Here is a 17,413-nt window from a genome sequence, read left to right as displayed (position 1 = left end):
TCAAAAAAGTCAAGCATCTGGAATAGTTTGAAAATTGACCAAGATGACCCCCCCCCCCAAAAAAAAATGGAGTGCCAGATAAACCAAAGGAAACTTGTATACCACAGATCTGCAATGAGCTTTGCAAATCTCCTGAAAACTATCATTAACAGCTTAGCCGTCTTGCAAAGTGTTCCTTTTTTTCTAGCTATTATGGCTAATGTTACTGTGACCTGCAGGTTATCAGATTGGCCAATTGTGAAATAATTTTAGGTGCATGGACTTAAACAAATGTTAAGAAAAAGTCCAAACCCCCCCACTCCCGTCAAAGCTTCGAATAATCGTAGATAATTCTCACCGAAGCTTCGATGCTGATAAAAATCTGGTATTTGGGACAGCTCGAATCAGAAGTGTGTGTGTGTGTGTGTGTGTGTGTGTGTGTGTGTGTGTGTGTGTGTGTGGCGCCTGACCAAGGCAGCCCCTGACATCTCTCCACTTAGGGCATGTATAGGTCCTATTTGTGCATGTGTGTGTTCAGACCTGTTTGTAATTGACAGCAAGAGTGGAAAAATTGAATTTCCCCTCAGGGGGATTAATAAAAGTATATCAAATTGAACAAACATGCAAATTCTATAAATGTTTGAGAGGAAACAGGAAAAAAATGTTTACAGATGTGCTCAGTGATCTAAATGACACGCTTAGATGATTTGTGTATCAATACAATGTTTTCTGTTGCTGTTCAAGGATGTCACAATTTTAAACTATCTATTTATTCTCTAATGGCATTTTTTTAAGTCTCCATATTCTAGTTATTCTGGGTAAGAAAACAAGTCCTCTTATAAAGCCATTTGATAAATCCCAAAAGTCTTAAAGTTATTAGTTGTTGGTTATAAAACTGTTTATGCTGGTTATCACGCTTGTCCTGTCAGCCATATTAACAATTGTGACAACCACAGAACGAAATCCTTCTGTGTGAATTACTCCTCACAGAGCCTCTTTACCAACTTTGTCACATTACATTTCTATGTAGATATATTTAGACAAAGGTTTAACAGTAGCTCTGTAAATGGTCTTTGGTTAAACAACATTGTAATTTGTGCAGGTGGAAATAAATTACAGACCACAGTGAAGATGGAAGAGGCTAAAGGGGAGACTTCTAAGCCTGCGATCTCTCATGACACCAAGACTGAAGTTTCAGGTGCCCTGTCCACATCAGCCTTGGCTGCACTGCAAAATGACGTCCAGCCGGTTGGTCATGACTATGTTGAGGAGGTAAGTATTGACAGACCAATACATGGGCTAGAGTCGACCTACACTTACTGAGCAGAAATGCATTTAAATCTTGAGTGTAATACATGGAACTCCTTTCTAGGTTCGAAACGATGAAGGCAAAGTAATCCGCTTCCACTGTAAGCTGTGTGAATGTAGTTTCAACGATCCAAATGCAAAGGAAATGCATCTAAAAGGTCGCAGACATCGTCTGCAATACAAGGTTTGTAGCTGACATGTCTCCTACTGCTACACAGGATTTTATTACACACTACATTCCATTCATCAGGTTTCCCAAAGCAGAAAAAAAGCAATACTTGAACCACAAAATGAACGTTTGTATATCAGTTGGTCATGCCATGTTACTTTGAATTCATTAAGAAAACGTTGTTTTTCTGACGTGCCTCCACGGAAAAACAGCAGAAATATTACAAAATATTCATTTACAACTCTCACACAACTCGTGCAGTAAAATCCAAGTTTCATTTATCCAATTGTTTATCAGCACTTTCCAAAACACATGCATTTACTATTTAAAACTGAAAGTGAAACTCCTCTATGCTCCTTCAAAGCCAGACTAAGTGCTAAGGTTTTTTTGTGAAAATGAATGTGGGTAAAGTGTTCCTGTAACATTATGAGAATGTTGCATATTTGGTCCTATATTTCAGGCCTGGGTGAAGTGATTACTCTTTTTTAACATAGAAATGGTGCTTGAGGGCTGCAGCGCTTAACTGACCTGTTGCAGTAAGTCATTAGTCATAGGTCACACTTGCACACATAATGGTTTCTATAGACAGAAGAAAGTTGCTTTTACTTTTGTGAAGTGACAAAAGCTTGGAAAAAAAATTGTATTGGGTCCTTCAAAGGTGGCATGGAAAACTTGCGTACTACCAAGGTCTCAGGGTGCACCTGAGGCTCAGATGCATCATGTTCCAGGAAAGCAGACATCTCCTCAAATACTGATTTAGTTAAGAACCTACACATCTGCTCTAAAGGCCTTATAAAATATATATATATATATATATCAGGCATACTGACGATGCTGATTCAGTACTGGATCAAAGACATCTGCCTGGCTGTCATTATTTTTAAAGCAGAACCTTTCTTCACCCTATGGGCCCGAATGACACGAAGTGCATCCAAATTCACACCTGTTCTTCTCTATGGATTTTCTCTGCAACCGTTCATCACAAACCACATGTTTTGGACAACTGTGAAGTGACAGAATGTCCCACCATCATGATTCTTATATTACCAGATTCCAGAGAGTCTCCCCTCTTCATATATGGCAGAATATGTCTACTTCCAACTTGCTATGGTGAGATACATGTAAAAATGTAAGAATTTAGTAACACAGATTTTTTTCTTCATTGATATAAAAAATAATATAAAATACAGGTACATAGAAGGACATGTAATGATGGCAAATCTGGATAGCCCAGATTGTTCTGGGAAAAAAAAACAAAAAAAAAAACAAGATATAGCATGTGTATGTAGCCTTTATAATGACTGTGATATGAGCTTAAAAGTAAAGGCAGTAAAAATACCCCAAAAAAGGCCCTAAGGGTTAAACTGTTCTATTCCTTTACTCTAAGGTGGGACGGACCTGCAGTTGTATAGCATCTTTCTAGTCTTTCGACTGGACAAAGCGTGTTTTACATTACGAGTGGCATTCACCCACTCACAACAGCATTCATACGCTGTGGCCTAGGCTGTCTTAAAAGGTGCCACCTGCTTGTCAGTTTTTAACACACACACACACTGATGGAACAGCCATCAGGAGCAATTTGGGGTTCGGTATCTTGCCCAGGGATGCTTCGACATGCATGCCGGAGGAGCTGGAGATTGAACAGCTGGTCTTCTGGTCAGTGGATGATCCACTATACCTCCTAAGCCTCAGCTGCCCAGGTGAAAATCCTAGTCAAACTTTATGCTAAATGTCTAGAGATGACTGAGATACTTGATAAATATTGGAGCCTGCAGTATAATTAAATCAACACTTTCCCTTTTATTAATGACTACCCTTGTGATAACTGACAGCAATTCCACTATATCTCTGAATGGAGTTTTCTTATTTCTTTATTACACAATAAGAGCTTTTTTAATGGTTTGTTTTGTAGAAAAAGGTGAACCCAGATCTGCAGGTGGAGGTCAAGCCAAGCATCCGAGCAAGAAAGATCCAGGAAGAGAAGATGAGAAAGCAGATGCAGAAAGAGGAGTACTGGAGAAGGAGAGAGGAGGAGGAGCGCTGGAGAATGGAGATGCGGTATGATTATGGTCATTTCTTATTAATGGTTGTTGAGGAGAGATACAGTATATAAATAGAGATGTATTCACACTATCTTGGGCTTTTGCCTGCCTCTGATGCAGGAATACTTTGGAGGGAGAATACTGTGGTTATCAAAGTTCAGTTATCAGTTTCAGTATCAGTAAGGCTCAGAACAACTTCTAGGCTTCATTAACCCCGTTTCCATCGAGCAGTACGGCATGGTACGGTACGCTTCAGTTTGGTGCGTTTCTACTGCGAAAAGTTGTGGATAGTATAGATGGAACCGTTCCTAAGCATTACCATTTTTGAAGGGGTACCTAGCACAAAGATCTGGTACTAAAAAGTGGAGCTGTGAAAACTACAGTCCGTTGATTGGTTAATAGCGGACGGTCATTCTGCTCAGTGCTGAGTTGTGGCTGGTTATCAGGGAGAAGCCACTGTTCATATCGTGGAGAGTTTAATTAATAAACTATAAATATACAGTGAAAGGATGTTTTGCTGCCTCTTGCAGCAGCCGGAGTTGGAGAAAAAATAACTTCATTCAGTGGGCCGACTGCCGGATTTTTAAGGTGGAACATTAACTCGTAATGTTACTCAATGTACAAGCTGACGACGTGACTCAATCAACACATCTTAAACATTCTATATTACAACTTGGACCATTACTTTGGTTTTTACATACACTTTTAGCAATAAGTGGATCTTCAAGCGTTTATATGTATTAATTTCGGACGGGTTATGTAAACTGCATATATTCTAATCCTCACTCGGAGAAAAAAAAAAGGGTTGCATAGCGTTCGGCCAACTCAACACTATACCCCTGAGCTTGCCTGAAAAGGACTAAATGCACAAACCCGGTATTTTTGTATATCCCATGGAGAGAGACTCTCACTGCAGCCTGTTTTGTTTTGAGCTATTTTGTTCTGTAAATGTTGGCGTGCAGTCTCGTTCTTTGGACAATAAGCGAGGTGCAGACTTTCCTCTGTGTCACCGATAATGAGGAAATATAGTGAGTGCTGGACGGAGCAGTGAGTGACAACAACCCCACCCACATTTAGAGATATGGTTTGCAGTGGAAATGCTAGGGTCTCTGTGCCATGTCTGAAGGGTATTTTCGGTTCCAAAGGTACCATACCGAAAATGTTTGGTGGAAACGGGGCTATTGTTTCTTACTATGTTAATGTTATGTACCAAAACACCATAGCAAATTTCTTGTATGTAAAAACCTACTTGGTAATAACAGGATTCTGATTCTGGTTGTGTTCAGATGGATAAAAAAAATTAAAGGACAGAACTGCATAATTGATGGCATATAATGAATGCAGGAGGTTCCCTACAAGGCAGAAGGCATCACTCTGAAGCTATCCTGTCAAATTAAACGTTAAAGCCAAAAAAAAAAAAAAAAAAAAAAAAAACAGGGATGGATACCAGCTGTGGTTTTATGTTCAGGCGTTATGAAGAAGACATGTACTGGAGACGTATGGAAGAGGAGCAGCATCACTGGGATGACCGACGCCGTATACCAGATGGAGGGTATCCACAGGGGCCTATGGGCCCTCCTGGTCTACTAGGAGTCCGGCCTGGGATGCCTGGCTTGCAGCCCCAGGGTCCTGTGGTAAGGTCTTATGATTGTGCCTACGCAGTGTGGCTCAGTAAATTGCTGAGACCATAAGTTAGTAACACTCTACATTTTACTTACTGGAGTTGGTAATAGTTGCTCCCTGGTGACACTACAAACTATTACTTTACTACTCTGTTAATACCCACAGACCACATCATTGTCAGACGAGTTTGCTTTGGCATTTTCCCCCTCTTGAGCTTTGTTAAATCCATCTACTTACACGAATGGGAGAGGACACTGTACATAAGATTTACCACCAAAAAAATTGATCCAGTAGTAGCATCACAGAAGCACGCCATGCATCATAAAGGTGTGTTTTGTCTTATGTAGAGAACAGGAATCCTGTTTCTGTATCAGGCCTTTATTTTTCATCACACACAAGTAGGCCTAGAGTTTTGAGAAGCATATGGGGCATCTGCAGGTCCTTTGTAAAAGACTGAACATGTCTTAAATTCAGTTTGTGAGTTCTTAAATGCCACATGCATTTTATCTCATTTCATTGATCCATCTTTCAGTTTCTTTTTGTCAAAATAAGTTAAGCTCTCTCATATCTTAAAACCTTCCACTGAACCCTAATACGAGGGGGGGCGATATGGCCTTAATATAACATCACAATATTTCAGGGTATTTTTGGAATAACAATATTCTTGACGGTATGACAAGTTAATGAATAAAAAAAAGTATTCCTAATTTAAAAATTAGAATTGCAACAAAATAAGTGATATAGTTTTACATGTTAACCTGACAGTTTTCCTTCAAATATTCAATAAAAACCAAACAAAAACAACAACAGTAACTCAGTGAGATTCAAATTCTGTATGCAATGTTAATAGTACAACTAAATAAAATCTACCACAAATTAAACAGTTTCCAAATACAAAAAAAATACCCTGGGATCTTTCTATATAATTTAATTGGCGATTTCCTTCTCCTTTAGCAAAAATGATTGAGTTGTTTTTTTTTTTCCCCCCACCTGGACCTGTATGCTTTGCCATTTCTCCTCCAGTCATCCCACTGTAACCCGTGACAGGCTGTTATGGTACAATAACTTTTGATATATGTAGTTTTTGTTGAGCAAAATCACTTGACTCCTGTGTGTTCATGGCGAGAGAGGAGAGGGAGAGATGCTGTGATGCTGCCAGAGGAGCCGCTGAATAAGTTCCCTCTGAGCGGGAAGTCGCTAAAAAAGTTTGAGAAGTCTGGGGCTGTTCTTAAAATATTCAGGACGCCCAGGCCTAACGATGCCACAGTTTATTCTACACTACTGAAGCTGCTCCTCTTTTTGGAACCACCGCGGAGTCGGTAATGGTTTCGCTTTCAGCCATGCTTGTTGGTGCCCTGGGTAACAGTATGACGTCAATATGTCAACAAGTCGAAGTATCACGAGTATCACAATATAAATTTTTCATATGATGTTAAGAATTAAACTGGTATTATTGTGAATTAGATGATATGGCACGTGCCTACCTAATACTGTCTTTTTACCTAAACTTACCTGTTGACAAAATGTAGATTAATCTGTCTCACTCTCATGACCATATTCCTGCATAAAAGCTTCTTCTGCACACAACTACATATATACTATTGTATACTATTACCTGCACTGCATGAATAAGAAAAAGACTATCCTAAAAATTAGTCCTAAATTCTGTTAAGAATTGTATTAGAAAAAGGTCTCTACCTGTAGACACCCTGACATAATGCATGTGAATCTTGTCGTGTTTAGAGGCCATTGAACCTTTTCTCTGGGTTGGTTTAATTAGGTTTTAGTCTGACATAAAACAACCTCCACAAAGGCAAGGAAGACAGATTCAAACCCACATTCTCCAAAGACATGCATCACAAAAAGAACAAAATATATCAAGCTCTACACGGCGTAGGAAACAAGGTGTTGATACATTAATAAGATATCTTCTACCTGTAATACCAAATATCACAATCTACAGGAAGTGTTTGTACATACACACGGCATGATTAAGTAGCAATTGACAAAATAGCTAGAAAAAAGTAAGCAAAATAGGATACAAACACATGCAAGCTAGCTGCTTCTTCTTTTCGTGTCTTTGAAGCTGGTTGGTTATATGACAGTTTCCCATTTCTTTACACAGTCCTTTGCATTTTTATTGAAAACTGCAAGATCCTTTGAGCTGTACTACAAGCTAGCTAAAGTTACATCATTAACTTACAATAGATGATTGGTGTTTTTTCGTCTGCTTAGATTGAGCTTTCTCCATAAAAGCAACAAAACACAGTGGCTTTCCTGGCTACTCAAACATAAATTCCTGTAGGCTGTCTTTGTTTGTGTGTAAATGTGTGTCTTTGTTACAGCTGTTTGCGTTTAGGTTTTATGCACTTAATCTCAACAAGACACTGGAGTGTGATGTCATTATCAAAACATGTCCATTTAAAGTAGTCTTGCTGTTTGGAACTTTGGTATCTTTCAGCCTCCACGTCGGCCTGATTCTTCAGATGACCGCTATGTAATGACCAAGCATGCAGCCATCTACCCCTCAGAAGATGAGCTCCAGTCTATCCAGAAGATCGTGTCCATCACAGAACGTGCCCTCAAACTGGTCTCGGACATAATTACAGACCAGGACAAGGCCAAGGACGAGGACAAAGAGGAGAAAGAACCCACTAAAGACAGGTGTGTCATCTGATAAGATAAAGTAAGACTTTATTAATCCCATAGTGGTGGAGTTTACATCTGGGCTGCCTGTACTTTTGAGATTGTCTACTGAATGCAGTAAGGTTGGTTAAATGGTTAGCCTTCCTTTGCATAAAAATACATTTCAAACAAAAGCTTTGCTCTAAAACAGAGTCCTGCACACCTGTCCCTGCATTGTGTAGATTAGATCAGACATGAAGTTGGATAAATATAGCTAACTGCAGAAGTGCAGGTTGTATTGCTCTTCTTTAACTTTTCCTCCAAACACATTAGTGTGAGTGGGTTTCTAATTAAGTATCTCTTTCCCTCTTTCAAGTTATAATATACATTGTTAATTGAAACAAAATTTGGTGTTTGGATGTATTTTGCTTCTCATAATAACATTTAACTGTTGATTGTATTGCTTCTTGTACAACTGTCTAGAGCCCTGAAGGGAGTGATGAGGGTTGGAGTACTGGCCAAAGGCTTGCTGCTTCGTGGGGACAAGAATGTCAACCTAGTCCTGCTCTGCTGTGAGAAGCCCACCAAGGGCCTCCTCACCCGCATTGTGGATCATCTCCCCAAACAACTAACAGTACTGTCTTTACAAATGTAACACCACAATTAATTTCTTCAGTGGCCACTTCAATAGGTGCCTGCCTCATGCTTTCTAAGACACATTTACCCTTTGGTTTAGTTGAATAATCTGATGTGAAAAATAATGAGAACACTTCTGTCACAGTAATTTACTTGGTCAGATATTTTCTTTTTATGATTAACATTTTATTGGCATTTTCAGATAGCACTGGGTCAGATATTATTATATATTATATATTAAAAATTTAAGGTAAGTGTGGTGGAGTAGAATAGTTTGACAGTAACTGTAACCCACACCACACACTTGCATTACACGCATACCAGAGATTACTTTTAAGTCGAAATAAGACCAAGTCAAGGTAGGAAACCTGAAAATGCATTTTCACCCAGTGCATCATGTTTGATGTTGTTGCCTGAAGGTTTTTTAAACTTTTTAAGCATTATCAGTTGAAGTGATGGTGCAGTGAGATGCCAGGTTCTGTAGTTAGAGAGCACATAGTTTTTCATATGGTATGTGTGTGTTCAACTTAATCAAAGTTTGCTGTGGAGGCTGTGTAAACTGACACACACACCACTTTGAGTTATAATCCTTAACCTCTTTTCACTACTGATGAAGCAATACAGATAGAGCAGGTTGTTTGCTAATCGTAAGATCAGCGGTTCAATCCTCGGCTTCTCCAGTCTGCATCCCAAGTATCCTTGGGCAAGATACTGAACCCCAAACTGCTCCTGATGGCTGTTCCATCAGTGTGTGAATGTCTAAAAACTAAGTAGCAGGTGGCACCTTGTATGGTAGCCTCAGCTGCCAGTGTGTGAATGTGTGTGTGAATGGATGAATGCAATTTGTAGTGTTAAAGTGCTTTGAATGGTTGGAAGACTAAAAATGGGTTTTACAAGTGCAGGTCCATTCACCATTTACATGTGTGTATGTTCCAACCTGGTTAATAGCATACTTGTGCAAGATATTTAAAACAATTGAAACAGTTTATACACACAATCAATGACTGCTGATTTATTTACACAACTAAAAATAGGAACCACGACAAAATCACAGATTTGCATCCCTACCACATTACCTTATTGCATAAACCCTACATAAAGCCTGTTTTGTTACAACAGTTAGTGGAAACCGTGATTCCAGTGAGCATCCTTTTACATTACAAAGACTTGGCAGTCTACATGTACTAACAACTGTACCTATTAAAGTGGCCACTGAGTAGTATAGATGACATTAACTCTGTATGCCCCCTAACTAGTGTTGCACGGTATACTGGTACTAAAATAGTACTGCAGTACTAGAGTATTCCAAACGGTACTATACTGCATTTGGAAAATACCGGTACTTTGAAATTGATTCAATTCATTAATTTAGTTAATTTATTTTACTCAATTATGCACACAAACACATTTCTTGTTCCTATTGGAGCACAGATTGCACAAGTGGTGTGTATGACAACACCTGTATCAACATTCGCAGCTGGCGCAAGAGAAAGTCTGCCTCGCAAAGGGAGACAACACGAGACAACACCAACTTAGTGAAACATTTGATCAACCAAACCATGACGTCCGTACCGAGGTACTTACCGAACCGTGATTTTTTGGTACCGTTACACCCCTACTATTTATTGTTCTAAAGGTTTGTAGCCAAAAGGACTTTTCCTTAGGAAAAGTACCGAAGAGTATCGAAAAGTATCGAAATTCATATTGGTATTGGTACCGAAACAAAGATTTTGGTATCGTGACAACACTACCCCTAACTGTTATTTGGAGAAATAACTGTCAACTAGTTGTACGTACAGTGGACTTTGAAATATTCTGTGCATTTACGCCATTTCTTTCAGATGGTAACACCAGAAAAATATGAGGTCAGTGGATCTATCCAGGAGGCAGCTATCATTCTGACATCCTGTACCGAGCCAAAGATGCAAGTGACAATCACGCTGACTTCACCTGTCATCAGAGAGGAAAATGGCCGGGATGGAGGTTGGGAAACCCATCACAGCCTTTCACATTGCACCTCCTTTTTTTGTCTTTCTGCTATCTCTATAAAATCAGTTTCAGTATGTTTGTTGACAACCTAAAGAGCGCTGTCCTGCTGGCACTCCATAAACATTGTTTTGTTGGGCTCTAAATCAGACCTGCTTTTCATGCATGATTTATCTGGACTTCAGGAATCCAAAATGACAGGTCAACCAAGGAACCCAAAGCTCCCATATTTGCAAAGTAGTTTCTTTACTTCAGGGTTTGTTGTGCACAAGCTGCAAACATTTTATTCTAAATACCATCATTGTTTGAACTACTGAAACCCTTAGAATGGATTTTTTTCTTTTCAAATTAAACATTATATTTTGATAATCTGCTTTTACTGGGAGCCCCCAAAAGAGGCCCAACTGATTACTATTATTTTTCAATGAATGCTCTTTCTAATTATGTGGGCAGATCACTTCAAATGAAAACAAGATGAAAAAGGCAAGTGCCAGCAGTATTGCCCTTAGGCTTTTTGCTCTTACCTCTCAAATGCTATCTTTATTCTTTAAACAAAGCATGACCAGTGTTTTGCATTGTGTTAAGTCTAGTTAATCCCAGCTGAGAGTCTATTTTGTTTCCTGTGTTCCGGGGGATTCTGTTTCCATTTTATTGTTGGCTATAATCAATGGGAGACATGAATTACAGTATATTTTCTCCAAATTTCCTTTAATATGAAGAGACAAAAAAGACAATTCCTGCTGAACATGACCAAATAGATAACAGGAGGCACTTTTGTTCCTCAAATTTGATTTGGAATTAATTGTGCAAAGGTGTTTGAATCTTTAAACCCCTTCTCAAATCAAGATTTGGCAGAGGAAATTGGATGTTACTTTCCCACAGGAAACAAATCTTCCTTTTGTGTACTGGTGAAACACAGCTCACCATGCTGAGGTCCCCTGTTCTGAGGTGCTCCCCTGAGTTGATTGACATCCTCCTTTATACACATAGGACTCAAAAACTGTAATTTTTTGACAAGCTTTTGTCTTTTTGATTTTGCTGAAATATTAGGACAAATAATTTCAAGATCAAGCATTTTCTCTTCTGAATTAATTGACAATATAGAGATGAAGATGAACCATGAACCATGAAAATTGTTTTGAAATCCAATTATTTCTAATAATTCTTGGGGGAGTATTGTTAAAAGTTCAGGTCCAGAAGGCTATGACAGAGGAATCTTTGGTTGGACCAGAGTACAACATTTGGTAGGCAATGATTGTTGGGGTCTTATTCCAACCTACTGATGTTAGGTATGCATGCAGTGATATCCTAACCCCCTTTGATTTTTTCCTCCTCTTCAGCACTCATTGCTTCCTTCTCTTTATATTCAAAGTAATATGTACGAGTCCAGCTCAGTGACCCCTTTAGTTTTTATATATATGTATATACAGTACAGGCCAAAAGTTTGGACACACCTTCTCATTCAATGCGTTTTCTTTATTTTCATGACTATTTACATTGTAGATTCTCACTGAAGGCATCGAAACTATGAATGAACACATGTGGAGTTATGTACTTAACAAAAAAAGGTGAAATAACTGAAAACATGTTTTATATTCTAGTTTGTTCAAAATAGCCACCCTTTGCTCTGATTACTGCTTTGCACACTCTTGGCATTCTGTCGATGAGCTTCAAGAGGTAGTCACCTGAAATGGTTTCCACTTCACAGGTGTGCCTTATCAGGGTTAATTAGTGGAATTTCTTGCTTTATCAATGGGGTTGGGACCATCAGTTGTGTTGTGCAGAAGTCAGGTTAATACACAGCCGACAGCCCTATTGGACAACTGTTAAAATTCATATTATGGCAAGAACCAATCAGCTAACTAAAGAAAAACGAGTGGCCATCATTACTTTAAGAAATGAAGGTCAGTCAGTCCGGAAAATTGCAAAAACTTTAAATGTGTCCCCAAGTGGAGTCGCAAAAACCATCAAGCGCTACAACAAAACTGGCACACATGAGGACCGACCCAGGAAAGGAAGACCAAGAGTCACCTCTGCTTCTGAGGATAAGTTCATCCGAGTCACCAGCCTCAGAAATGGCAAGTTAACAGCAGCTCAGATCAGAGACCAGATGAATGCCACACAGAGTTCTAGCAGCAGACCCATCTCTAGAACAACTGTTAAGAGGAGACTGCGCCAATCAGGCCTTCATGGTCAAATAGCTGCTAGGAAACCACTGCTAAGGAGAGGCAACAAGCAGAAGAGATTTGTTTGGGCCAAGAAACACAAGGAATGGACATTAGACCAGTGGAAATCTGTGCTTTGGTCTGATGAGTCCAAATTTGAGATCTTTGGTTCCAACCGCCGTGTCTTTGTGAGACGCAGAAAAGGTGAACGGATGGATTCCACATGCCTGGTTCCCACTGTGAAGCATGGAGGAGGAGGTGTGATGGTGTGGGGGTGTTTTGCTGGTGACACTGATGGGGATTTATTCAAAATTGAAGGCACACTGAACCAGCATGGCTACCACAGCATCCTGCAGCGACATGCCATCCCATCCGGTTTGCGTTTAGTTGGACGATCATTTATTTTTCAACAGGACAATGACCCCAAACACACCTCCAGGCTGTGTAAGGGCTATTTGACCAAGAAGGAGAGTGATGGAGTGCTGCGACAGATGACCTGGCCTCCACAGTCACCGGACCTGAACCCAGTCGAGATGGTTTGGGGTGAGCTGGACCGCAGAGTGAAGGCAAAGGGGCCAACAAGTGCTAAACACCTCTGGGAACTCCTTCAAGACTGTTGGAAAACCATTTCAGGTGACTACCTCTTGAAGCTCATGGAGAGAATGCCAAGAGTGTGCAAAGCAGTAATCAGAGCAAAGGGTGGCTATTTTGAAGAAACTAGAATATAAAACATGTTTTCAGTTATTTCACCTTTTTTTGTTAAGTACATAACTCCACATGTGTTCATTCATAGTTTTGATGCCTTCAGTGAGAATCTACAATGTAAATAGTCATGAAAATAAAAAAAACGCATTGAATGAGAAGGTGTGTCCAAACTTTTGGCCTGTACTGTGTGTATATATATATATATATATATATATATATATATATATATATATATATATATATATATATATATATATATATATATGAATGATATAAAAATTGATTACATTGTCTCCCATCAGAGGTTTAATAGGGCCCAACTGCTTCGGAAGGATTTTTGACCAAGGTTCTCTCACATTCCAAAAACTTTGCCACACCTACTATTGCCATGCCACTTTTTTATCAGGTCACTCCATATTTGTCGTTTGCCCTTTGTTTCTCTCTGCACCAAGTTCATGCTAATAATCATTAGCCATGGAATCCCTCCTCTGTACCTGTGATGAGTGAAGAAAATCAACTAAAATTAAAAACTGCCATGGTACTTACCAAGGTAATGGTAAGCTTTACAACATCTTTACCTGATAAAATGGTATTGGCTTCAAAACATTTGTGAGCCTAATCCCATGTCATTTAACTACAGTGGTGCTTTCTAAACACATCAGTCTATTTGTCGTCAATGTTGAGTCAGTAAATTCATACCCCCTTTTACAGAATATAATGACTTAACATGTAGTACACTGTCAATCTGTAGCCATCCACTTCCTTTGACAATGTGTTGGTTTGTGTAGTCAGATTTTTAGTGTCTGTAACCTTTTTTAAAAGAACAAAAAAAGCAACCAATTGTAGGTTGTCATGGAACTAGACATTGGTATGTGTGGCAATGTGTTTGTTCTTTGCCAGCCTCGCTGACCTGGTCAAACACCCATTCCTCATCACCATTTTGACACTTCAAATCCATTTTTAGATGTAACCTCGGGTATGGTGAAAGACCCAGCGGACGTCTTGGACAGGCAAAAATGCCTTGACGCTCTGGCTGCTCTGCGCCACGCTAAGTGGTTCCAGGTTCGGAACATCATTTTACTTTCTTACTGTAGCCTTATGAGATGCATTATTTATTTGTTTATTCATTTATTTGTGTTTACACATTTGGTTTTTATTATATAGTAATGAGAAAAACTATTATTATTAAAGCAAAAAAAATATTCAAGGATGCCAGATATTACAACAAAGATCTGGTTAATATCTCTTTGTTAATTATAAATCTAAGTTCATTTGAAGCTCTCATATGAAAAAAACATGCTCTAGCAAAGAACTGGCATCCTTGTATTCCCTTTCAATTTTCCAAGTACTGCATTATAGTTACATGTGATTCCATAAGGCTGCACAATAACTTGCACAAAGTTGTGCATTCAAGAAGTGCTTTCATGTTCAACGTTTGTATTGTTTTTATTCTATATATTTTGTAGAATAGGGATTGAGAGAAAAAGGAATATCTGATTAGCTTAGCTGTGATTCTGCTACCTGAGCAAAAGCACAGGCAAAGTAAAGCAGATTTCCTCTGCTCTTTCAGTCCCTATACTCTCCTCTCAGGTGGACTCTTGTACTCTTAAGTACCCATTTGTGAGATTCCTGGATAAACCTGGGGTCAGGGTTTAGAAGATGACAAGTTCTCATTTCTTGTGCATCTTGCAAACTTTGAACTCCCTTACTAACTGTGAGGTACAAGACTACTGGGAATGGCAGCTGATTGCAAGCTCTTAAGGCTCATATACACCTCAAACCATACTCAAGCTTCCATTATGCACAGTAGTGTTTGGACCTCTATGACAGAACTGATTCACTTGTTTGGTCCATTTCTTGTCACTCTTGTCACTCCATAAACCTAACTTTATTGCATCACAAGGCTAGAGCCAATGGACTTCAGTCCTGTGTGATCATCATCCGAATCCTGAGGGATCTCTGTCAGCGAGTTCCTACTTGGCTGCCCTTCCCAGGATGGGTAAGTGTGCTATTGAAACATGCTAATGAAACATGAAAAGGCCTCTAAGCACTGTGTGACTTTGTGCTCGCTCTAAAAAAGAATGAGTTGATGAAATGTGACATCTTTTCATCAAAGTTCAGTCTAGGACCACAGTTTTAAATTAACTACCAAAGACAGCCTGCATGACACTTGTTACAATGTTAGGAATTTAGCACCAAATATTTTTTGTGGTTCTTTCTGAAAACAGGAACTTGCACAGAAGCCTTTTCAAAGACCTCAAACATGAAAGATGCAGAAAGAACTTGAACTTACACCACGAGTATCTACTTCTCGTCAGACTACAAACTGACCCTGGTGGGGTGATTCCATACTGCTTGCGTTTGGATTTAAAGCCACAGTGTGTAGGAATTTCTCACATCTAACACTGAAATCATATATTGCATTCAAACAGATAGTGCACTCTAGTGTCTCACTGTTTCAAACACGTATTGCAACAACAGTAGCCGCTGTGTACCAAAAAGTTATGATAACATTGATGAAACCATGTCATCCGATACTTCATGGAGTGTTCATTCAGGCTCTTACACAGAGTTGACAAACCCCCTCCTCACCATGCTGGCTGTGTTTACAACGTGGGATTGTTGGGGCGGGTGTAAATTGAAACAAACTAATCACGTCTTGCCTTTTGACAACTGACAAGTGGCTCAGCCTCACACACCTCATCCCTCTCCTCGCATCACTGCGATGCTGACAGAGGCTAACAGCTGTTAGCGGCACTGCTACTACCCCGGCACTACTGCAGCATAACAAAGTCCCACTCTTTGAGCATACTGCAGGATCATGCATGTGCAGCATCACGGGAGACGGAATCCTCGTCGCCAAGAAAGCGCAAAAGGGAATCAAAAAGGCAACGTGACCAGCGAATTCAGAAAATGAGGGTCAACATCGGGGTAGCCTTTCCGAGGTGGAGAGAGCTGCTGAAGGAGAAAGGCAATGCAATCACAGGTCAGCGCCGTTGTTAGCAGCTGTTAGCGGCGCAGTGATGCGAGGAGAGGGATGAGGTGCGTGAGGTTGAGCCACTTGTCGCTGTTGGCTGTTAGGCGCTGGCCTGTGATTGCATTATCTTTCTCCTTCAGCAGCTCTCTCTTGACTGTCAATACATGTCATCTTTATTAAAAGCATAGCTGCAAATTAAAGCAGCAATAGATGTGAAAACACAGGGAAAATACATCTGTCATCAGTTCCCTAATTTAATTTTAACATTTTTTTCAATCATTTTCTCTTTTCCAATTTCTCGTTTTATTTTATGGAAGTGATCAATGTTTAAACTCAATAAAAAATAAAAGCTAACAAAATAAAAGATGCCTGGTACATTCGTTACATGCGTCTCAGTTTGTAGAACAAGTTTGTAGAACAGTTTTGAACAGTTAGAACAAGAGGCTGCACTGTAACGTGCAAATAACTCCTTCTCGTGGCTGCCTGCGCTTTCCCTGTCCTCGCGGCTGCAACTTGTGCTCTCTTCATCTGCTTCATCGCCACTGCTGTACACAATTTAAAAACTACAACACCCATGATTCATGTTGGAACTGCTGCAGCCAATGTGCAGCCGGCAGGAGCTGCAGGACGACTCAACCACCATGATCAGTTTTTAATGTTTTATCAGGCAATAACTACTACAGACTCTGCTCTAGTATAATTTTCGGGGCAATTAGGGCAGGAGTCGGGATTCAGGACAACTGCTTGGATTTCGGGACTGTCCTGAATTTTTCGGGACTTCTGGTCACCCTAGAGACTCGTTTTTATGGTAAAAAAATATTTATTAATCCATAGTTGAATAGGGAAATTCTCCTTTTATGAAAATAAGTAAGAGTATTGGTGGAGGTAATAGTACACCAATGATGACATATTAATGAATGCAGACATCGATTTTTGCCAATAAACAACTGAAAATGTTACACAATGTCCCTTTAAGACAGCAGTTAGCATACCTCACATTGACAGTCTTGTTTATTTCATTTTTATATAAACTGACCAATAACTACCAAGGCGAGGCCTAGTCAAAGATGTGCTGGCAAATAAGCTACATAGTCTGAGGCTTGTATCACCTTTCACATGCTGTACTGATGTTTGTTTCTTTGTTTGGGCGAAACTAAACCAAGTGCAGAGCGTACTTGTGCGTGTTGAGCTTTCCCTG

At 39.6% G+C, this 17,413-nt stretch overlaps 1 protein-coding gene across 2 annotated transcripts in view; it reads left to right on the top strand.

Moving 5' to 3' along the window:
• The window catches only part of zfr (zinc finger RNA binding protein), a 68,241-nt gene that overhangs the window by 40,373 nt on the left and 10,455 nt on the right, over positions 1–17,413 (top strand). Inside the window, exons 9-17 of one of the 2 annotated variants that reach the window (XM_033620285.2) lie at positions 1,082–1,251; positions 1,352–1,471; positions 3,369–3,514; positions 4,967–5,132; positions 7,583–7,785; positions 8,230–8,380; positions 10,224–10,365; positions 14,203–14,300; positions 15,142–15,237. In XM_033620285.2, coding sequence (XP_033476176.1) covers positions 1,082–1,251; positions 1,352–1,471; positions 3,369–3,514; positions 4,967–5,132; positions 7,583–7,785; positions 8,230–8,380; positions 10,224–10,365; positions 14,203–14,300; positions 15,142–15,237 — 1,292 coding nt within the window. The remainder of the gene's footprint in view (positions 1–1,081; positions 1,252–1,351; positions 1,472–3,368; positions 3,515–4,966; positions 5,133–7,582; positions 7,786–8,229; positions 8,381–10,223; positions 10,366–14,202; positions 14,301–15,141; positions 15,238–17,413) is intronic. The other variant, XR_013492068.1, reaches the window with a different exon arrangement.

This window comes from Epinephelus lanceolatus, chromosome 9 (genome assembly GCF_041903045.1).
Source record: "Epinephelus lanceolatus isolate andai-2023 chromosome 9, ASM4190304v1, whole genome shotgun sequence".
Lineage (NCBI taxonomy): Eukaryota > Metazoa > Chordata > Actinopteri > Perciformes > Serranidae > Epinephelus > Epinephelus lanceolatus.
This window is presented reverse-complemented; position numbering and strand designations above follow the sequence as displayed.